A 24,505-nucleotide genomic window follows, 5' to 3' on the forward strand; every position below is an offset into this window, starting at 1 on the left:
GTGTGTGTATACACATATATATATATATATATATATATATACACACACACACACACACACACACACACACACACACACACACACACACACACACCTGCCTGTAAATATATATTTATAAAATGATGTTCAGAAGTGAATATACAGTTTTCATATAGAATTACTCTACGTAAAGGGTTAATTCAATAGTTTTACAAAGTTGCTTATCTATGTGTCCTGAATTCTATTCCAGAGCTGCCTTCACACTTCTGCTGGCTGTATTTTGGGAACAGTCAACAAGCATGACAACTAAGAGTTTTAGTTTGTCCTACATCAAATTACTATGCAATTATGTATATAGAGATGATTGTAAGCTCTTGGGAGCAGGGTGCTCAGTCCTCTAGTTTTGACACTATATAATGTCTGATATTGTCTGCACATGTTCCCTCTGAATTGTAAAGTGCTGTGGACTATGTTGGGATATTTCAGAATTGTGAAATTAGTGCTGTATTATGATAAAGAATGTAAGTCAGGATCCTTCAAAGATAAGTAATGCAATACATTTTCAAAGTTGCTTAAATTGTTATGTACATTAATTCTATATGTGAACTGTAAATCCATGTTCAATGGTGGACATATGTTTCAAAATACGAGCAATCCAAATGTTGCCATCAGTGGTTAGCACTGCTGCCTTGCAGCACTGGAGTCCTGGGTATTAATCAGTCTAAGAACATTTGTCTAGAGTTTGTAAGTTCTCCCAATGTTTGTAGGGCTTCCTTCTACGTACCAAAAGCATACAAGTAGGTTAATTGGCTTCCCGAGTCTGGCACTACTGTCTATATTTGGTTCAGATGCTGTAAGATCGATTTGAGCCCCATTAAGTTATCTCTACATTGCTACATAATATGTTAGCCCTACATAAGTCACAGAAAATAAGCTTATATCTATAGATCAACTAATAACAAAAACAAAACAAAGAAATACCCCTCAATATGGAAGTTATAAACTTACCTAAAGTAGGGTATGAGATTAGAAAAACATGGCTGTTTTCTTCCATAAACAACGCCACTGTTGGCTAGGGGCCGTGTATAGTATTGCAGCTCAAACCCCAATTATTGCATTCGTTTTTTGGTCTAGACATGTGTTGGCACATGCATAAAGTAAAACGGTAGGAGGAGAAACTGTATATAGTATAACTTCCGGTATATGGTAAGTAATAAATATGGAAAACTGTTACGCTATGTTCACACGGAATTTTGAGGCAGAATTTTCAGCCTGCAAAAAACTATCTGGAATTTTGAGGCAGATTTTAATCTGCCTGCACGCCGTTTGCTACGTTTTTCGCCCGCGACCAAACACGCCACGAAAAACGCTTTCTCTACCTCCCGTTGATGTCAATGGGAGGTCAGAGACATAAACGCCCGAAGATAGGGCATGTTGCTTTTTCCCGCGAGCCGGTTTTACCGCTCGTGGGAAAAAAACACCTCCGCCTCCCATTGAAATCAATGGCAGGCATTTTCGGCCGTTTATTGGCGCATTTCCCACGTCAAAAAACTCAGTGTGAACAGGGCCTTAAAGCGGTTGCGTGACCACAGACATTTACAGCACATCCAAAGGATATGCCATAAACGTCTGATCGATGCAGGTTGAAAACCTATCTCTGGAATGGGGGACCCCATTCCTTTTGATAAGGTGGCTGCTACATTAATATGGTTCGTAACAAGACAAAAGCTATGCTGCTTCCGTAACTCCCATATAAGTGAATGGGAGTTAACAGCGTAGCTCGCACCCTGTTGTGCACCGTCTGGATGCAGCGACATCATCATGCGAAGTCAGGGTACCCCCATTCGGAATATAGCTGAGGTTCCCACTTCTGAAACCCACACCTATATCCCGAATGTGGGGTCCCTTGACACCGCATCTATCAGAAACTTATGATATATTCTGTGGCTATACCACAAATATCTGTGGTGACACAACCACTCTAATTATTTAAAACTGGAAATTTTGATCATTAACCCATAAGTGAGCGCTCATAGGTGTTTTTACGGCGGTCACTAACCGGCTTTATTCTGATGCATCAGAATAAAGCAGTGCAGCCGGGAGGAGTAAAATCTCCGGAGGTAGCTGAGGGCTTGGAGCAGACATACTCGAGCGGGCAGGATCGAAATTAGCACAGATCCCGCCCGTTTAACTCCACAGATGCGGCAGCCATCAGCAACCGCCGCATCTCAGTGGTCATAGAGGGAGAGGGGCTCCCTCTCTCACGCCATCGGCACACCCGCAATGCCATCGCGGAGTGCCGATGTTTTTTTTTATGGCAGCCTGGGGGTTAACAAAGGCCTTTAGTGAATGGCTGTTAGGCCATGCCAGAGCCATGGCCTAACAGATGCCTGTCAGCTTTAGGGCAGATTCAGACGAACGTTGCGTTTTTGCGCGCGCAAAAAACGCGGCGTTTTGCGCGCGCAAAAACCACTTGACAGCTGCATGTGTCATCCGTGTATGATGCGCTGCTGCGTGATTTTCGTGCAGCCGCCATCATAGAGATGAGGCTAGTCGACGCCCGTCACTGTCCAAGGTGCTGAAAGAGCTAACTGATCGGCAGTAACTCTTTCAGCACCCTCGACAGTGAATGCCGAACACAACATCGAGAAACCTGTTAAAAAAAAAAGAAAAAGTTCGTACTTACCGAGAACTTCCCTCCCGGCCGTTGCCTTGGTGACGCGCCTCTCTTGACATCGGGCCCCACCTCCCTGGATGACGCGGCAGTCCATGTGACCGCTGCAGCCTGTGCTTGGCCTGTGATTGGCTGGAGCTGTCACTTGGACTGAATTGTCATCCCGGGAGGTCAGACTGGAGGAAGAAGCCGGGAGTTATCGGTAAGTCAGAACACCGTGTTTTGTTTTTTTACAGGTTCATGTATATTGGGATCGGAAGTCAATGTCCATGGTGCTGAAACAGTTTAACTCTTTCAGCACCCTGGACAGTGACTATCTCCTGACGTCGCGTATCGGAATTTTTTTTGCCGGGTTCGGCCAAAACGAGTTCGACCGAACCCGGTGAAGTTCGATTCGCTTGTCCGGGTTCGCTCATCTCAAAGACACTCCCTTTGGCTGTTTGGAAGTTTGGAAACAGAAAAGCACGTGGTGCTTTTCTGTTTAGGGTATGTTCACACGATGAGAGGCATTTACGTGTGAAAAGACAGACTGTTAACAGCTGCCTCGTTTCACACGTAAATGCTCCTCCTCGTATTATGCGAGGCGTCTGAGACGCTCGTAAACCTTGAGCCGTGCTTCATTGATTTCAATGAAGAACGGCTCAAATTACGTAGCAAAGAAGTGTCCTGCACTTCTTTGCCGAGGCAGTAAATTTACGGGTCGTCGTTTGACAGCTGTCAAACGACGACTCGTAAATAACAGGTCGTCTGCACAGTACGTCGGCAAACCCATTCAAATGAATGGGCAGATGTTTGCCGACGTATTGTAGCCATATTTTCAGACGTAAAACGAGGCATAATACGCCTCGTATACGTCTGAAATTTGGCCGTGTGAACATACCCTTACATTCATCCTTTTGACAGCTGGTGCGCTGTTTCAGTCGGTTTGCACAGAAGTGCTTCCGTGCGACCTGCGTGGTTGACTTCAATGGGTGCGTGATGCGCGAAATACGCGGAGATATTGAGCATGTCGCGCTTTTTGCGCAGCTGACAAACGCTGCGCAAAAAGCACGGACTGTCTGTACTGCCCCATAGACTTGTATTGGTCTGTGCGTAGCGCGTGAAAACCACGCGGCCCGCACGGACCCAATACACGCTCGTGTGAATCCCCCCTTACACTGACAGGCAATAATACACTGCAATACAGAAGTATTGCAGTGTATTATAAAAGCGATCAAATGATCGCACAGTAAAGTCCCCTAGTGGAACTAAAAAAAAAGTTTCATAAAGTTAAACAAAAATCTCAAGTTAAAATAAAAATTAAAAACCCACTTTTGCCCCTTTACAAAATGCTTTATTATGTGTAACTTTTTTCTAATTATGTTTTTTCATATTTCGTATCACGTCCGTAACAACCCCAGCTATAAAACGATTATATTATTCAACCCGCACGACAAACTCCGTAAAAAACAAATGCCAGTATTGCGGTCTTCTGTTCATGCTGCCTTCAAAAAAATTTGATAAAACGTGATCAAAATGTCACATGTACTCCATACTGCTATGTCAGAGGAAAAATGTTTTTATTTCTCTTAAAATGTCGACACAAAGAGAAATAATTTTGAAAGTTTTACTTTTTACTGTGAATAAGTAGTAAAACATAAACAAACTATAAATTTGGTATCGCTGCAAATATAAGTTTAAGACGCGAAAAAGAATGGCAAAGTTAGTTTTTCCCCCATTACCCCCCAAAACCGTTAATCAATAAATGATATGTACCACAAAATGGCGCGATTAAGAAATACAACTTGTCGCGCAAAAAACATGTCCTTAAACAGCTGTGTCGACAGAAAAGTAAAGAAGTTATAGCTCTTTGAATGCGACGATGGAAAAACTTTAAAAATTGCTTGGTAATTCAGACCTAAAATAGGCTGGTCACAAAGGGGTTATCTCAGGATGATAACCCTTAAACATATGCCCTATTAGGCGTCATAGAGTGAGGTCCCCTGCTCCGGAACCACTCTGACCTAACGGAAAGTCACTCTGGCAGACCCAGCTCGTTCATTCAAATGTAAGGGTATGTTCACACGCTAGCTGGCTTTTACGGCTGAAATCACAGCCTGTTTTCAGAAGAAAACAGCTGCGTCGTTTCAGCCGTAAATGCTCCTCCTCGTAATATACGAGGCGTCTGACGCTTGTATATCTTGAGCTGCTCTTCATTGAGTTCAATGAAGAACGGCTCAAATTACGTTGCAAAAAAGTGCCCTGCACTTCTTTGCCGAGGCAGTCAATTTACGCGTCGTCGTTTGACAGATGTCAAACGACGACGCGTAAATTACAGGTCGTCTGCACAATACGTCGGCAAACCCATTCAAATGAATGGGCAGATGTTTGCCGACGTATTGTAGCCCTATTTTCAGGCGTAAAACGAGGCATAATACGCCTCGTTTACATCTTAAAATAGGTCGTGTGAACCCAGCCCAATGCTACATTTCCCCTTCAGTGGCTGGATGAAAGAAGTTGAACCCACGTCGATAAGCGAATTTCTGCACCGGATTACTTTTTTAAAAAGGGTGGTCTTTGTGAGAAATTGTAGTGGCAATTAAAGGGTAAAGCTTAGCCTATTACTAAAGATAGCATAAGAAATTATGCAATTTAGTGTAGATAAAAATCGTATAGAAATAAAGCAATAGAATGGAATTTAAAATCTCACCTAAAGGGTAACTAAACGTTCAACAAACTTCTGACATGTCATAGTACGTTTACATTACATAGAACTTTTAGTTACCCACCCTTAACGCAGTGACGTACTATTACGTCATAGCGTTGACAGGCTACTGTGCCTGCACACACAGTTTTAAAGCAGTGATAACTTAAAGAGGCTCTGTCACCAGATTATAAGTGCCCTATCTCCTACATAATCTGATTGGCGCTGTAATGTAGATAACAGCAGTGGTTTTTATTTTGAAAAACAATCATTTTTGAGCAGGTTATGAGCAATTTTAGATTTTATGCTAATTAGTTTCTTAATAGACAACTGGGCGTGTTTTTACCAACTGGGCGTTGTGGAGAGAAGTGTATGACGCTGACCAATCAGTGACATACACTTGTCATTATTACAGTGTGATTGTGCAGTGAAAGAAGCTGGACTGGAACAATGAGAAGTGTATGACACTGATTGGTCAGCGTCATACACTCCTCTGTACAACGCCCAGTTGTCTATTAAGAAATGAATTAGCATAAATCTAAAATTTATCAACGGCCTCCGGGTCTACCACGTACGATAGTCTATTCCCAGAGACGGGACCTAATAGGCTTGCTGTCAGTGAATAAATGACTGCTCTAATGCATTGCACTATGTGGGTGCAGGCCTTAAAGTCCCCTAGTGGGACAATTTTTTTTTTTTAAAGTTAATAAAAAGTTGAATAAAAGTGTAAAAATAAAAATTTCAAGTTAATAAAAACAATAACCTCCTATTTTCCTATAATAAGTCTTTTATTATAGGGAAAAAAATTGAAAACGTTAAAAAAAGCACACATTGGCTATCATTGCGTCCGTAACAACCCGCACGGCAAACACTGCCAAAAAAATAAATAAAAAAATTACCAGAATCAACATTTTTTGGTCACCACCCCTCTCAAAACATGAAATAAAGTGATCAAAAAGTTGCATGTACCCCAAAACAGTACCAGTAAAATCTACAACCCTTCCCGCAAAAAAACAAGCCCTTACACAGCTTTTTTGACTGAAAAATAAAAAAGTTATGGCTCTGATTATGGTGACAAAAAATAAATAAAAAAAAAAAAGTCATTTTATTGCTCAAACGCTGCAAAACATAAAAAAAAAACGATATACATTTGGTATCACTGTAATGGTATCGACCCGCAGCATAAAGTAAAATTGTAATTTATAGCCCACCCTAAACACTGTAGAAAAAAAATAAAAAAAGAATAGAAAACATTGTCTGAATTTCTGTTCTTGGTTACCTTGCTTGCCAAAAAATGGGACAAAAAGTGATCAAAAAAAAATTGCATGTACCCCAAAATGGTACCAATGAAAACTTCAGATTGCCTCGCAACAAATAAGCCCTTACACAGCTCTGTTGGCCAAAAAAAAAAAAAGTTCTGGCTCTCACAATATGTAGACACAAAATGTGCAGTGTCCAAAAGCGGAGAAGACCGGGCACCATTTATCAATGCGACTCCGGCCACATATCTATGTATTATTATTTATCCCATTATTATACCCTCTTATTATGCCCTGATGTTCTCTGCACAGCTTACATATGCCCCCACATTAGAAACTGAAAGACCAGCAAAACCCCAAACAACTACCACCAAGCAAAATCTGCGTGCCAAATGGTGCTCCCTCTCTTCTGAGCCCTACTGTGTGCCGAAACAACAGTTTGCGTCCACATATCTGGCATCGCCATACCCGGGAGAACCCGCTTAGCAGTTCATGAAGTGTGTGTCTTCGGTGGCACAAACTGGGCACAACATATTGTGCATTAAAATGGCATATCAGCGGAAAATTGAAATTTTTACTTTGCACCATCCATTGTGCATTAATTACTGATGAAAAAACACCTGTGGGGGCAAAATTCCTTAAGGGGTGTAGTTTCCAAAATAGGTGGTCACTATTTTTTTTTTTTTTTAACTATTTGACCACAGAGCCCTGCAATTGTGGACCAATGCTGCGAAAATCACCAAAATATGCAAATGTGCATGTTGCTCTTCACTTCTGAGCCTTGTCATATGTCCAGGCAAATGATAAATGCCATGAGGGGTGGTTTTCAAAATGGGGTCACTTCTTGGGGGCTACCACGGTACTCTGGTACCTTTTAGGGTTTTGCAAATGCGAAATGGCGTCCAAAAACAAATAAAAAAAAATCTGTGTGCCAAATACCGCTTCTGAGCCCTGTCGTGTGTCCAAACAGCAGTTTATTACCACATGTGGGGTATTTCCGTAATCGGGAGAAATTGCTTTACAAATGTTGGTGTGCTTCATCTCCTTTATAAAAAAAAATAAAAAAACAACTTTTTAGTGGAAAAAAATGTTGATATTAATTTTTACGGCCTAATTCCAATAACTTCTGCAAAAGATCTGTGGGGTCTAAATGCTCACTACACCCCCAGATAGATTCCTTAAGGAGTGTAGTTTCCCAAATGGGGTCAACTTCGGGGTGTTCGTACTGTTTTGGCCCCACAGGCGCTTTTCAAATGTGACATGGCACCCGAAAACCATTCCAGCTAAATTTGAGCTCCAAATGGTTCTCCTTCCCTTTTGAGCCCTGCCGTGTGTCCAAACAGCAGTTTATGACCACATATGGGGTATTGCCATAATCAGGAGAAATTGCTTTTCGAATGTTGGGGTGCTTTTTCTCCTTTATTCCTTGCAAAAATTGAAGATGTCCACATTTTATGGGGAAAAAAATTAGCTTTTCAATTTCATGGCCTAATTCCACTAAATTCAGCAAAAAACCCATGGGGCCAAAAATGCTCACTATACCCCTCGATAAATTCCTTGAGGGGTGTAGTTTCCCAAATGGGGGTCACTTTTTGTGGGTTTCCACTGATTTGGTCCCGCATGAGCTTTGCAAATGTGACATGGCGCCGCAAACCATTCCAGCAAAATTTGAGATCCAAAAGCCAAATGGTGCTCTTTCCCTTCTGAGCCCTGCCGTGGTCCAAACAACAGTTTATTACCACATATGGGGTATTTCTGTGCTCAGAAGAGTTTGCTCTACAAATGTTGGGGTGCTTTTTCTCCTTTATTCATTGTGAAAATGGAAAAACCTGAGCCAAAACGAAATTTTATTAGAAAGAAACGTAGATGTTCATTTTCACGACCTAATTCCACTAAATTCAGCAAAAAACCCTTGGGGTCAAAATGCTCACTATACTCCTTGCTTGAGGGGTATAATTTCCCAAATGGGGTCACTTTTGGGGTGTTTCCACTGATTTGGTCCCTCAGGCGTTTTGCAAATGTGACATGGCACCCGAAAACCATTGCAGCAAAACTTGAGCTCCAAAAGCCAAATGGCGCTCCTTCCCTTCTGAGCCGTGCCGTGTGTCCAAACACCAGTTTATTACCACATATGGGAGAAATTGCTTTTCAAATATTGGGGTATTTTTTTTCACCTTTATGCCATGTAAAACTTGAAAATTTCTATGTTTTAGTGGAAATTTTTTTCATTTTCACGGCTTCATTCCACTAAATTCAGCAAAAAAAAAAGGCAGGTCAAAATGCCCACTATACCCCTAGATAAATTCCTTGAGGGGTGTAGTTTGCCAAATGGTGTCTTTTTGGGGGTGTTTCCACACAAGACCTCTTCAAACCTGACATGGTGCCTAAAATATATTCTAATAAACAGGAGGCCCAAAATCCACTGGGTGCTCCTTTGCTTCGGAGGCCGGTCCTTCAGTAAATTACCACACTAGGGCCACATGTGGGATATTTCTAAAAACGGCATAATCTGGGCAATAAATATTGAGTTGCGTTTCTCTGGTAAAACTTTCTGTGTTAGAGAAAAAAAAAACCGAAATTAATTTCTGCAAAAAAAAAAATTTGGACATTTCACCCCTACTTTGCTTTCATTCTTATGAAACGCTTAAAGGGTTAATAAACCTTCTAAATGCTGTTTTGAATACTTAGAGGGGCGCAGTCTTTAAAATGGGTGATGTATGGGGGTTTGTAATGTATGGGCCCTCAAAACGACTTCACAACTCAACTTGTCCCTGAAAAAAATAGCCTTTTGAAATTTTCTTGAAAATGTGAGAAATTTCTGCTAAAATTCTAAGCCTTGTAACGTCCTAGAAAAATAAAATAAAAGAATGTTCAAGAAATTATGCCAATCTAAAGTAGACATATGGGAAATGTTAATTAGCAACTATTTTGTGTGGTATAACAATTTTGTCTTGCAAGCAGATACATTTAAATTGAGAAAAATGCTAATTTTTGACATTTTTAAGTAACTTTTGGTGTTTTTCCACAATTGAATACTAAATGTATCGACCACATTTTACCGGTAACAAAGTCCAATGTGTCATGAGAAAACAATCTCAGAATCGCTTGGAAAGGTAAAAGCATTCCTAAGTTATTACCACAAAGTGACATGTCAGATTTGAAAAATGGGGCAACGTCCTGAACGTGACAACTAGTCCATGTCCTTAAGGGGTTAAGGAAAACTTTACAAGAGCATTACCTTCAAATGTCGTTTTTCCAAATCAGAGGTTTTTATATGTCTTTGAAGGTCCACTACTTCTTCCATCAGCTTGTTGTTTTTTTTTGTCTTGTTCAAGAACCACATCAGACCCTAAAAGACAATATATAGAAAACCTTAACTCATTCACTTCTGATTGTAATGCTGGTACAGAGAAAATTGATGTTCTAAGGCCATGTTCACAGCCGTGTTGGAGGCTCAGTTAGGGGCCTCCCTCATAGGTCCGGCCGAAAATACTGGAAACAATAGTGTAGTATGCTGCACTATTGTTTCCGGTAAAACCACGGACACCATGACGGAAACACGACATAACCCATTAAAGTAATGGGTTCTTTCGGGCAACGAAGGCATTCCATCATGTAACGGAACTGTCGCTTCCGTTTTTTTCATCGTTCTGCTCCTCTGGTGTGAACAGGCCCTAATTCTATGCGTGCAGTTTATTTAAAAAACATTTTAATTATAAATAAAAGTAAACGTTAAAACAATAAAAACATGATTTGCATTCTCCCTTTTTGGGCAGGAAGTCCCATATTTGGTTTCTCAGTTCAGAAGAGATTGTTTTTACTTAACTGGCCACCCAGAACGGCAGTACTTGCAAATAGGTATAAATAAGTCTATTATCTTTATTAAAGGGTAACTAAATGTTCAGCAATCTTCTGACATGTCATACTGAATAGCGAAAGTCTACAGACCTGTACACGGCTACATTGGCTTTCTGCTTCGTTTTAGCGATCGGTGGGGGTCTCAGTGCAAAGGCCCCCAGCGATCAAAACTTCTGACATGTCACGACACGGCAGAAGTTGTTGAACGTTTAGCTACACTTTAAGTTACAGTAAGTGAGATATATATATAAAAAAAATACAGTAATAGTATAAAAAGAGAAAACTAGTAGGGCTTAGATGGAATAGCCCATACACTGGAAAACACACCTCAATACCAGCTTAAATGTTACATATGAAGGGTATGAAGATATTTATAAGCAAACAAACCTTTCTTTTTAATACCTGACCTATAATAAATATTACATAAATACAAATAACATAAATATGGTGCACAAAATAACATCCAAGCATACTATTATAGTTGTAACAGCTAAACAGGCTTCAAACAATCCCATAGGTACAGAGAATATAATGGTCAGAAGGGACTTGATCATTGACTGCAGATGGCCATACACATTCACCAACAACTTGATCTCATTACCCCCCTCCCCATCAAAAATAACTGACCATAACATAAGAGAGATTATACTTCTACGCTTTCATCCAAAAGTAGAATAAGCCTATGCAGAGAATACCACAAAAATATACACATGTACTTTTATCACATAGGACTTCCTTTCATTTTTAAAGTGTAGCTAAACATTTGACAAACTTGTGACATGTCATAGTGACCCCCACCAAATCGCTAGAACGAAGCAGCGGAAGCCCTCGTGTGAGCGCTCAGCTGCTTCGTGTCTTTTCGGCTTTTTCCTGAAATAAATGTATCGGTGTACGGACTCAATAGAATGTCTATGAGTCCGTACACCGATACATCGGCTTTCAGGAAAAAGCCAAACAGACACGAAGAGGCTGAGCGCTCACACGAGGGCTTCCGCTGCTTCGTTCTAGCGATTGGTGGGGGTCTCAGTGCTCGGACCCTCACCAATCCAAACTTATGACATGTCACTATGACATGTCAGAAGTTTGTCAAACGTTTAGCTTCACTTTAAGCTTCAAAACTTTTTTTTATTTTCTATGGACAATATGCCTATAATAAAGGGTTATATTCCTAATAATACCGTACGTACCAAATGTAGAAGATTGTTGTTTATACATTTCTAGTTTGTGAACCAGTTCTGCCTTTTCATTTTCTAAGCGATTATTGGCCAACCTGAAACACATAGCACATTGATGTTTTACACAAAGAAATTGGATCCAGTTGAAAGTAAATCAATATTGTGTGGTAAGTATTAATCTTTGCTCAGGGTGTATTATAGGAATGATGGCGCTTGTCCATAGATAGAACAGCCCTCTTAGGAAGAACCATTTAAAGATATCTTTAAGGGTTTTGAGGTTAGAACGACATATAATGGAGCTTGTATTAGTAGTTTGACAGTTCTTAAACCACTCTTACTACCATATAGTAGAAAGATGGCTACAAGGGACAGATTAGAAATAATTTTGACATATTTAATTATTACCTATAGAAAGTGGTTGAACAATATTATCTGACAACCATATATTCTGTATAATTACCGGAGTATCTGAAATTCTCTGGAAAGGCCTTTATCTGTCTTGGCATCTTCAGGAAAATGCTTCAGGAGTTCAATCTTATTTAGGAAAAATGTTAAAATATCATTACAAACATGAAGGGGAAGCTAAATGTCTTCAGAAAATAAAAAATACCCCTTAAAGGGGTAGTCCTAAGATCACATTGGTTGCTTAGTGTGATCTAGACCCAAAATAATTAAAATTTGTAAATACACTCATTTTTTAAAAATATGGCATTCCTGACTTCTCACCCCTAAACTTCCCGTCCCCCGTTTACCTTTCTTTGCTACGAGAGACTCCTCCAGTAGTTCTGCTGTCACGGTCGAGCATGCTCAGCTCATCCTGCCTTTACTCCTATGCAATCACTGTCTGTCTTCAGCACGCAGGACAAGCATGCGCAGAGACTTTCTTCCTCTCCCCTGCATTCAGTAAGGCCATGTTCACGTGGCGTGTCTTTGACACGTTTTACGTGCCGAAAAACGTGTCAAAAACACATGCTTTAAGCTTCCCACTGACATCAATAGGGAAACGCATTGTAGTGCATGGGAAGCGTTTTTTTTTTTTTAAAAGCGCGTGTTTAAAAAACGTGTTGTGTAAAAAAAGCAGCGTCAGTTCAATTCTTGGCGCCGAAAACGCGTCTAATTCCCATAGTCAATGGGAGTCCTAATTACGCGCCAAAAACCACTCACAAAACGCGTAAAAAACAACTGTATCTTAAAAAGCGCTTTACAAAAACGCTAGCATTTTTAACACGTTTACGTGTCGTTTTTTTTTGAGCGCTGTGTGAACAAGGCCTAAGTGCCATTAGGCTTCCCATACCCTTCTCATACTTTGCCTATGCACATGAAAAGGTTGAGTTGGGCTGGTCTCATCGGGACTGTTATAGTGGCAGAGGCACAGGTGGACGAATGTTGTGCAGAGATCTCTCTCCCGACCTGGCGCTCCTGCGTCTCACAAACTCAGGGGGGAGACAAAGGAATAACCCCTTCATGTGCACAGGCAGAGTTGTGCCGGTCTTATTAGGGCTGTACCTGGTATAGTGACAGGCACAGAGAGCGAGAGAGAGCGAGCGAGCGAGAGCGAGCGAGTCAGTCCTGTGGGCTGAGCAGCAGGATCACCCCGTTTGCTTAGGCCTCATGCACATGACTGTAATTTTCTTTCGGAATTACGGATGAAATTGCAAACCCATTCACTTCTATTGGCCACGAACACCCTTCTGTGAATTTATGGATGTGTGTCCGGCTGTAGAAATGATCCGCGAGATATAGAACATGTCCCGTTCTTGACCCCAATTGTGGCATGCACTCGTCCATAGAAGTCTATGGGCGCTTCCACAATTGTGGACGGCTACGGATGTGTATTTGTAGCCATCGGATCCGTATTTGCAGACAGTAAAAACTATTACGGTCATGTGAATGAGGCTATAGTGAAGAAGACTCCAAATATATTGAAGAGAAGCACATAAGTTCATTTAGGCATGTGCCATTCTATTTTCTGATGTTAATAAAGTACTGGGATTACGACAACAACGCTGGATTGTGGCTTAACCCCTTTAAGGCTTTCTTCGCACACAATTTTTTTTGCCATAAATTTAATGCGTTTTACAAAGTTTTCTTGGGTGACGTTTATGTAGTCACACATTTTTTTCAATGCGTTTTTCCTATAGAGAAGCCTATGAGAAAATGTCTGAAAAACAAAACGCCAAACCAACCCATTTAATTTGCAAAAAACGCCACTGGTCGGGGATTCCGCTGATAGATAAGGCCTCTCACATAACCGTCCATACATGGACAGTGATGTCAGGGGCTCATCCAGGAGAGGAATCCCCGGCCAAAGTGCTGGCAACGCTTTGGCTGGGGATTCCACTCCTAGAGTGAGACCCACTGGAGCGATCTATAGGGGGATATGTGTGGCACTATCTACAGGGGGCACTGGGGAATTATCTACAGGGGGCACTGGGGAATTATCTACAGGGGGCACTGGGGAATTATCTACAGGGGGCACTGGGGAATTATCTACAGGGGGCACTGGGGAATTATCTACAGGGGGCACTGGGGAATTATCTACAGGGGGCACTGGGGAATTATCTACAGGGGGCACTGGGGAATTATCTACAGGGGGCACTGGGGAATTATCTACAGGGGGCACTGGGGAATTATCTACAGGGGGCACTGGGGAATTATCTACAGGGGGCACTGGGGAATTATCTACAGGGGGCACTGGGGAATTATCTACAGGGGGCACTGGGGAATTATCTACAGGGGGCAATGGGGAATTATCTACAGGGGGCACTGGGGAATTATCTACAGGGGGCACTGGGGAATTATCTACAGGGGGCACTGGGGAATTATCTACAGGGGGCACTGGGGAATTATCTACAGGGGGCACTGGGGAATTATCTGGGGTGTGGCATTATCTAGTTAGAGTTTCAAATCAGTACAGCCATTAATGATTCCATCAGTTTGAAAATTGGATTTAGTATATGTTTTGAAGAATAAACGCACAAATAATGTCTTTATTTCTACTGGAAGATGCAATGGCTAAACCTGACAGTCCATGTTATACCATCTATCTAGTTATAGTACTTGATCAACATGCCCAGCCCTAATCCTTTCCATTTAATCTTGATCTCATTTCCTTCAGTATAGTACCAGGATCTTTACACAGAATGGGGAATTAGGAAATCGTACATTACATAAAAGTCTACAGATTTTAAAGCAGATGTCTACTCCGAGGACTTTCTCAGCTCTCCGTGGAAAATATTAAGCGCCAGTGGGGGAATTCAAATTAAAAAAAAATACCTTCTGTGAACGCTAAATGCGCTACCATAAACCTATTTGAGGAAAGGATGTCAGATTGGAATACAACTCACAGCGGAGACGCTTTAACGCATCCCCTCTCCACACATTTGGCGCACATATATATATATTGAAAGTTATCTTTTCCTACCACACCTGATGAAACGTTAAACAGAACCCAGCCAAGAAGGAATAAGCAGCACTCACCTCCAGTATATTTTATTCCTATGTTTCCAGAAACACAGAAGAGATGTGAGGTAGACGGAGTTACTTACTTCATCTTTTAGGTGCTGAATTGTTTGTTCGGTTTTCCGTTCACGCTCAGTTGCTTCTTTCAATAGTCTTTTTAGATCAACAATGCTGTTGTTTCTCTTTGTAAGCTCTGCTTCCGTCTCCTTCATTTTTGATTCATACATCCTGAGAAGGTAAAAAGGACCTTTTATCTCGTTATTTTGATGAAAAACAAAGTGTCAATGGCAAAGTATAAAAATGCACAACATCAAGCTGAAGTAAAAAAAAAAAAAAAGGTCCGAATGTAACACTCAGTACTGTTGAATAAAACTTGAGAACCATTTAATCTCCTGTGAGAGTGTATGGGAATATAGCCATTATGTACAGAGAGCTTCATTGGAGACTTCTCTCTGTCTCTCACAAAGAATAACAGCATAACAACTGGAGCTCTTGTAAAATCCCTGAGCTTCAAGGGTTACTAACTTTATCTGGTCTGAAGTATGGCTGTAAAAACCATTTCTATAGAAGACGTTATGGCACCATTAGAATACGTCTAGAATCTTTAATCATAATATAGTCCTGTGTTCCCAAGCAGTGCATTAAACACAATGCTTACCCAACGTTTTTATTTCCCCTTTGTATAATGCATTAAAGTATCTCTCCTATAGAACCCCACCTTATTTCTATGAATCTGCTCCCATAGCTAAAGTGAACTACCATAATAATAACTAAATAATAAAAGTTATTCAAAAGGGGTTTCCAGGTTTATATAAATAAAGCTGAAAAGGGGCTGTATCATGAAGACCACCTCTGCTTAAAAAAAGCCTAATGATCGACACAGGTCGGGCTTCTCTGCAGGGCAAATTAAGTATTACATGTAATGCGTGGACGTGTCTGTTCAGCCAGAGCTGTTGTTACACCCCCTCTATGACCTCCATATGCCCTAACAGGAGATATGGGCGGCTTGTCAAGGCAACACCTTTCATCATTGTATATAGAAAGTTGATGAACTTTTTAACCCCTTAATGACTGCCGATACGCCTTTTCACAGCGGTCATTAATGGGCTTTATTCTAGGTCGCCACCTTAATCAACGTCCTGCACGGGTCCCCCGCGCAGGCTGGAGCCGGGGTTCGGCTGTCCAATATCAGCCTGGCTCCTACTCCAACGTTAGCGATCAAAGTTTACTTTGATCGCGGCCATTTAACCCTTCAAATGCTGCGGTCATTAGCGACCGCTGCATTTGAGTTGTTTACAGAGGGAGTGAAGTATACCAAAGCATTATATCTGCAATCTAAAGATCGCACAGTGAAGTCTCCTAGTGAGACTGAAAAAATAAATAATGTGAAATAAAAATTAATAAGGTGCACATTAAAAAAATCAAACCATTTCTTTGCCATAAAATGTTTTTTTTATTTAGTAAAAGTGTAAAAAAAATAAAAACACCACATATATGGTATCCCCGCAATCGTAATGACCCAAAAAATAAAGTTATCATATTATTTAAACCGCAAGGTGAACCCCGTAAAAAAAAACAACAGGAAAATTCCTATTTTTTTCCCATTTCCACCCAAAATAATAATAAAAGATTAATCAATAAGTCCCATGTACCCCAAAATGGTAGTAATGAAGTCCCACAAAAAATAAGCCCTCATATAGCGACATTGACAGAAAAATAAAAAAAGCTATTGCTCTTGGCAAGCGGCGATGCAAAATAAAATAATTTTAGTTCAAAAGTGTTTTTATTCTGCAAAAGTAGTAAAACATAAAAAAACGATGCATATTTGGTATCGCAATAATCGTACCGACCCATAGAATAAAGGTAGCATGTTATTTACGCCGCAAAGTAAATATAAAACGCATAGAACAATGGCTAAAATGCTGTTTTTTTTATATCCCCCCCAAAAAAAGTTACTAAAAGTTAATAAAAAAATTCTACATACCCCAAATTGGTGCCATTGAAAAAAATACAACTCATCCCACAAAAAACAAGTCCTCATATACCCATGTCCACGTGAAAATAAAAAAGTGACGATGGAAAAACTGCAAAAATTGATTGGTCATTAGGGCCCAGAATGCAAGCAGTCTTTGTGTTTCAATATCAAAACATCCTCAACTCTACTTGTTCTCAGTGCATGAAAACCTTCATTGTTTACATGCAGAGGCTGAAAACTTGTATAGACCGAATACCTTCTCAAAGTTGAGAGTTTGCCACAACTGTATGCAGTGAAAACAATCCTCTGTGAGCCAAACATCCTGGACTCCAGTATGATACATTGAAGCCAACCGTATTAAATTCTCAGCTGTAAGGGCATGTTCACATCACCGTTCGCTTTCCATTCCGGGGTTCCGTCTGAGGTTTCCGTCGGGTGAACCCCGCAACGGAAAGTCAAACTGATACCACAGCTTCCGTTTGATATCAATGGTGATGGAAACATTGCTAATAGTTTCCGTTCATCACCATTCCGGCAGGTTTCCAGTTTTCAGACGGAATCAATAGCGCAGTAGACTCCGCTATTGATTCCGTCGTTAAAACGGAAACCTGCCGGAATGGGGACGAACGGAAACCATTAGTAATGTTTCAGTCACCATTGATATCAATGGTGACTGAAACCACAGCTTCCGTTTCAGTTTGACTTTCCGTTGCAGGGTTCACCCGACGGAAACCTCCGACGGAACCCCAGAACGGAAAGCGAATGCTGATGTAAACAGGCCCTAAGAAGTTATGTTAAGTTATGCTGGCATATGTGGCGCATTTCTGGCACATAATGTTGCATCTGGTTTTAGACTTATGCGCCCAAGTAATGGCATCTTTAAAAAGTGTCTAGAAAAGGGGGCATGGCTTAAAATGCGCTACAAATCTTGCACAAAATTGTGTTTAAAAAAAAACCCCACATCAAAAATGGTATAAAGAAGAGAAAACTGTCTAACAGGTCAAGCAAATTTGGCACATTTTCTGACTGCCTGGTCCAAGTTTATACGGTCATAATCTTAGACAACATAAGTATATCCCCAATACTATAAAGCTGCAGAACTTTTCATTGCACAATGATTAAAGCTTTATTTACCGAACCATTATTTAAAGCCATTCAGTAATATTTGTGGGTTCATAAAATAGAATCTGCGTTGTAAGAAAAGATTGAAGGCAAAAAATAGTGAAGCCACATCACATACTTGCTCACAACTACGGACTTCCAGGCTTTGCGATCTGCTCCTTCCAGCTGTGGTCCTCTGCTTTCAGCGAAGCTCAGTTTACTTCTGGTTTCTTCTAAGTTTGATGAGAGTTTTTCATTGACCACCTCTAAATTTCTTTTTACAATTCTTAATTTTTCTGACGTTTCAGTTTCCTGCATGTATCCAAGAAGCAACAAAAAACTAGTTAAGTACTTCTTTACAATTTCAATCCTCTTAGGGTAGTCGATCAAGTAGCACATTAACCGCATATTTTGCTGCAGCTTTCACCCCGTTTTCATTCAATAGGACGAAATGTGAAAATTCAGAACAGAATGAACCTGCTGTCGTTTTGATAATCTGCAGCATGCTCCGATTTTCACTTGATGCCTCGCCATTTGGCACTTTGGTGATGATGCAGTCGGCGCGATGACGTGATCGCGCCACTGCCTCGTTCCGCTGGAGGACTGGCGGATGGCACAGCAACGGGACAGGTAAGAATATAATGTTTTTTTTCCTTTTATTGTGGGCAGTGTTGTGGGCCTTAACTATAGGTGACAATAACTACAAGGGAGGACTATACAGGGACAATAACTACAGGGGAGGACTATACAGGGGACAATAACTACAGGGGAGGACTATACAGGGACAATAACTACAGGGGAGGACTATACAGGGGACAATAACTACAGGGGAGGACTATATAGGGACAATAACAACAGGGGAGGACTATATAGGGGCACTAACTACAGAGAACGCTACTATCTACAGAGGACACTATAGGGAGTACTATCCACAGGGGGCTCTATGAGAGACACTATAAGGGGTTTTACACTGGGCGATTATTGGGCAGAACAGCGTTGCCGATAATTGCCCTGAGTAAACAGGGCAGCAATCTGCATATGAACAAGCAAATGCTTGATCATCTGCAGGTCGTATCGTCTTAAAGATGTAAACTATTATCGTTGTCGGCAGCACATCTCCCTGTGTATACAGGGAGACGCGCTGACAACATGATGGTAATGTATGGGGACGAGTGATCGGAATAACGACTGCTCATCCCCATCCATAGCTTCGTGTGACAGGAGCAAACGAGTGCCTATCAACGATGTATCGTTGATCAGCGCTCGCTGCATTGGCCGAATATCGGCAGGTGTAAAAGGCCCTGTATGTGGTGCATTACTTTAAAGTATTTGACACAATTTTATTCATGGACACAGTGTATAGTATTATTATATTACAGGGTACTGTGTATAGTACTATTATATTCAGGAATACAGTGTATAGTACTATTATATTCAGAGCACAGTGTATAGTACTATTATATTCAGGAGCACAGTGTATAGTACTATTATATTCAGGAGCGTAGTGTATAGTACTATTATATTCAGGAGCGTAGTGTATAGTATTATTATATTCAGGAGTACAGTGTATAGTATTATTATATTCAGGGGTATAGTGTATAGTACTATTATATTCAGGAGTACAGTGTATAGTACTATTATATTCAGGAATACAGTGTATAGTACTATTATATTCAGAGCACAGTGTATAGTACTATCATATTCAGGGGCGCAGTGTATAGTACTATTATATTCAGGGGTACAGTGTATAGTACTATTATATTCAGGAGTACAGTGTATAGTACTATTATATTCAGGAGTACAATGTATAGTACTATTATATTCAGCACAGTGTGTAGCACTATTATGTTTGGGGGCAGAGTATATGATACTATTAAATTTAGGGGCACAGTGTGTAGTACTATTATATTCAGGGGCACAGTGTATAGTACTATTATATTCAGCACAGTGTGTAGCACTATTATGTTTGGGGGCACAGTGTATGATACTATTATATTTAGGAGCATAGCGTGCGGCACCATGACAATTTTATCTTCGTTTATAGGTGTGGAAATGTTGGAAAAGTGAGAAGCTGAAGAAATCTGAGCGGCAAACTGCAGAAATGGGTCGTGGCAGGGAGAAGTCATCATAGAGGACCAAAGAAAGAGAAAAAGAACGACTCCAATCTGAGAAGTCGTCACCAGTGAGTCACTAAATGTAAATGATTATTCTCCTTGTGACTGATCAGCACTATCGTTCTTTTTTTGTGAAACAACAACTCCCAGCATATCCTTACCATCATTCTGGCTATAGTTGTGGTTTTATGTCATACAAACTTATATGACAGGGGTTAAACTGAATTTGCAAATGATCTCTGCACTGAGCTGCATTTGTGCTTGTGCTGTATTTATGTACCGAGCTTAGTTCTGAAGCTGTATATATATGTACTGAACTTGGTTCTGGAGTTATATACATCATTACAAACAAGCTCAATAGATATAACCACCACCAAAGAGAAGCTCATAACATATATACAACACCAGAACCAAGCTCAGTACATATATACAGCTCCAGAACAAAGTTCATTACATAAATACAGCACCAGAACCAAGTTCAGTACATATATACACCAGAACCAAACTCACTACATATATACAGCACCAGAACAAAGCTCATTACATATATACAGCACTAGAACAAAGCTCAGTACATAAATACAGAACCAGAACAAAGCTCAGTACATAAATACAGCACGAGAACAAAGCTCAGTACATAAATACAGCACCAGAACCAAGCTCACTACATATATACAACACCAGAACCAAGCTCACTACATATATACAACACCAGAACCAAGCTCACTACATATATACGGCACCAGAACAAAGCTCATTACATATATACTCACCAGAACCAAGCTCAGTACATATATACGGCACCAAAACAAAGCTCAGTACATAAATACAGCACCAGAACAAAGCTCAGTACATAAATACAGCACCAGAACCAAGCTCAGTACATATATACGGCACCAAAACAAAGCTCAGTACATAAATACAATACCAAAACAAAGCTCAGTACTTAAATACAGTACTGAGCTTGGTTTTGGTGCTGTATTTTTGTACTGAGCTTGGTTCTGATGCTGTATACACTACCGTTCAAAAGTTTAGGGTCACTTAGAAATTTCCTTATTTTTGAAAGAAAAGCACAGTTTTTTTCAATGAAGATAACATTAAATTAATCAGAAATACACTCTAAACATTGTTAATGTGCTAAATGACTATTCTAGCTGCAAACGTCTGCTTTTTAATGCAATATCTACATAGGTGTATAGAGGCCCATTTCCAGCAACCATCACACCAGTGTTCTAATGGTACATTGTGTTTGCTAACTGTGTTAGAAGGCTAATGGATGATTAGAAAACACTTGAAAACCCTTGTGCAATTATGTTAGCACCGCTGTAAACAGTTTTGCTGTTTAGAGGAGCTATAAAAACTGACCTTCCTTTGAGCTAGTTGAGAATCTGGAGCATTACATTTGTGGGTTTCATGTGAAACTCGACAGTCTATTCTTGTTCTTAGAAATGAAGGCTATTCCATGCGAGAAATTGCCAAGAAACTGAAGATTTCCTACAACGCTGTGTACTACTCCGTTCAGAGGACAGCACAAACAGGCTGTAACCAGAGTAGAAAGAGAAGTGGGAGGCCCCGCTGCACAACTGAGCAACAAGACAAGTACATTAGAGTCTCTAGTTTGAGAAATAGACGCCTCACAGGTCCTCATCTGGCAGCTTCATTAAATAGTACCCGCAAAATGCCAGTGTCAACGTCTACAGTGAAGAGGCGACTCCGGGATGCTGGCCTTCAGGGCAGAGTGGCAAAGAAAAAGCCATATCTGAGACTGGCTAATAAAAGGAAAAGATTAATATGGGCAAAAGCACACAGACATTGGAAAGAGGAAGATTGGAAAGAGGAAGATTGGAAAAAAGTGTTATGGACAGACAAATCGAAGTTTGAGGTGTTTGGATCACACAGAAGAACATTTGTAAGACGCAGAACAACTGAAAAGATGCTGGAAGAGTGCCTGATGCCATCTGTCAAGCATGGTGGAGGCAATGTGATGGTCTGGGGTTGTTTTGGTGCCGGTAAAGTGGGAGATTTGTACAAGGTAAAAGGGATTTTGAATAAGGAAGGCTATCACTCCATTTTGCAACGCCATGCCATACCCTGTGGACAGCGCTTGATTGGAGCCTATTTCATCCTACAACAGGACAATGACCCAAAGCACACCTTCAAATTATGCAAGAACTATTTAGGGAAGAAGCAGGCAGCTGGTAATCTATCTGTAATGGAGTGGCCAGCGCAGTCACCAGATCTCAACCCCATAGAGCTGTTGTGGGAGCAGCTTGACCGTATGGTACGCAAGAAGTGCCCATCAAGCCAATCCAACTTGTGGGAGGGGCTTCTGGAAGCATGGGGTGACATTTCTCCTGATTACCTCAGCAAATTAACAGCTAGAATGCCAAAGGTCTGCAATGCTGTAATTGCTGCAAATGGAGAATTCTTTGACGAAAGCAAAGTTTGAAGGAGAAAATTATTATTTGAAATAAATATCATTATTTATAACCTTGTCAATGTCTTGACTATATTTTCTAGTCATTTTGCAACTCATTTGATAAATATAAGTGTGAGTTTTCATGGAAAACACAAAATTGTCTGGGTGACCCAAAACTTTTGAACAGTAGTGTATATGTATGGGCTTGTTCTGGTGTTCTATATATGTACTGAGCTTTGTTCTGGTAATGTATATATGCATGAGCTTGTTCTGGTGCTGTATTTATGTACTGCGCTTAGTTCTGGTGCTGTATTTATATTCTGAGCTTGGTTTTGGTACTGTATTTAAATGCAGAGCTTTGTTTTGGTACTGTATATATGTACTGAGCTTGGTTCTGGTGTTGTATTTATGTACTTGGCTTAGTTCCGGTGCTGTATATATGTATTGAGCTTGCTTCTGGCACCGTATCTGGGCACTTGCCGGGAGAGTGGTCGTGGATTACTGTGCACGCCGCAATGTCCTCCACCCTTCTCAGTCCGCAGCCCAACTAAATGGGCTGAGCACACTTAGGGTATTGAATGTACACATGTAGGTCTATACGTAATGGGTGAGTTTAATATAATGAGCGTCGGTAGGTAGGTACGCATGCTTATGTAATTATGTACATAGTGTGGAAATCCACACTAAAACATTCTGGACAGGGAATTTCTTTATTTAGAGTCCACTTTAATATAGGGCATATTTGGAATATTGTAATGGTTTTATTTTTAGAATAATTTTCCCTGGTGCAAAACACTGCGACCCCCCCGCCCCCGATACGTATATATCTTTGTCCGCAAAACAGGGAACCTGTTGTTAAAAATTTGAATCCCACCCCTGGTATGTATCATCAGAAAATGACATATTACATATGACATATTATTCAAAGCAGGTTTTAAAAAAAAAAAAAAAAAAAACGGCAGATAAGTCACTGGAGCTTTCACAAAACATTTAACGGAGGCATGTGACGGATGCTATACAGTCACTCTGAGGGCTCCCACGTGGTATACATTTTTTGCGGGATTCGGCAAGATGAGGAAGCGTAGTCAACTACGCTATTCCATTCTTCTTAAAAAAGGTATACTGACATATATCGGCCCGACGGAGGACAAACGGTCACTCTTTTGACCTCCGTCGGGCTAATGAAGCCCTATGGACACGTTTAGCGTGTACGTCAGGAGGTTTCCCGACCTACACGCTAAACAGACATCACAATCACAAAAAGATTGTATTTTTTGATTGTACAATGAAAAATTTATAAATAAAACCTTTTAAAAAACATTGTGCTGTGTTCAAATTAACTTATATATCCTACAACAAAATTACTATTAATGTTGCTCTTTTAGAGAATTCAGAATTTTTTTTCAAAAGTTTGCTGATAGGACACTATATGTTTAACCTCAACATTTAAAAAAATAAAAAATAATAAGAAAAATAAAGATTCGTTTTGCTGGTAATCCAGCCCTACTATGTTCAGGAAACAGACAAAGGGTTTAAAAGGAACCCAGAACCCTTCCCTCTGTGAATCTCTGTAAAGGCCTGGCAAAGCATCACAAAGGAGGAAACCCAGCGTTTGGTGAAGTCCATGGGTTCCAGACTTCAGGCAGTCATTGCCTGCAAAGGATTCTCTACAAAGTATTAAAAAAAACATTTTATTTATGGTAATATTAATTTGTCCAATTACTTTTGAGCCCCTGAAATGAAGAGGCTGTGTAGAAAAATGGTTGCAATTCCTAAGTGTTTCACAGGATATTTTTGTTCAACGCC

General features: G+C 40.5%; 1 protein-coding gene across 1 annotated transcript in view; it reads right to left on the bottom strand.

Annotated features, from left to right (window-relative positions):
- Positions 1-9,832: 9,832 nt before the first annotated feature.
- CEP290 (centrosomal protein 290) overlaps positions 9,833-24,505 on the bottom strand; it is a 214,458-nt gene continuing 199,785 nt past the window's right edge. Inside the window, exons 48-52 of the mRNA XM_075856803.1 lie at positions 18,306-18,478; positions 15,177-15,318; positions 12,089-12,162; positions 11,641-11,723; positions 9,833-9,944 (exon numbers count right to left, since the gene is read on the bottom strand). Coding sequence (XP_075712918.1) covers positions 9,856-9,944; positions 11,641-11,723; positions 12,089-12,162; positions 15,177-15,318; positions 18,306-18,478 — 561 coding nt within the window. The 3' untranslated portion in view covers positions 9,833-9,855. The remainder of the gene's footprint in view (positions 9,945-11,640; positions 11,724-12,088; positions 12,163-15,176; positions 15,319-18,305; positions 18,479-24,505) is intronic.

The sequence above is a fragment of the Rhinoderma darwinii genome, chromosome 3 (genome assembly GCF_050947455.1).
Source record: "Rhinoderma darwinii isolate aRhiDar2 chromosome 3, aRhiDar2.hap1, whole genome shotgun sequence".
NCBI classification, from domain to species: domain Eukaryota; kingdom Metazoa; phylum Chordata; class Amphibia; order Anura; family Rhinodermatidae; genus Rhinoderma; species Rhinoderma darwinii.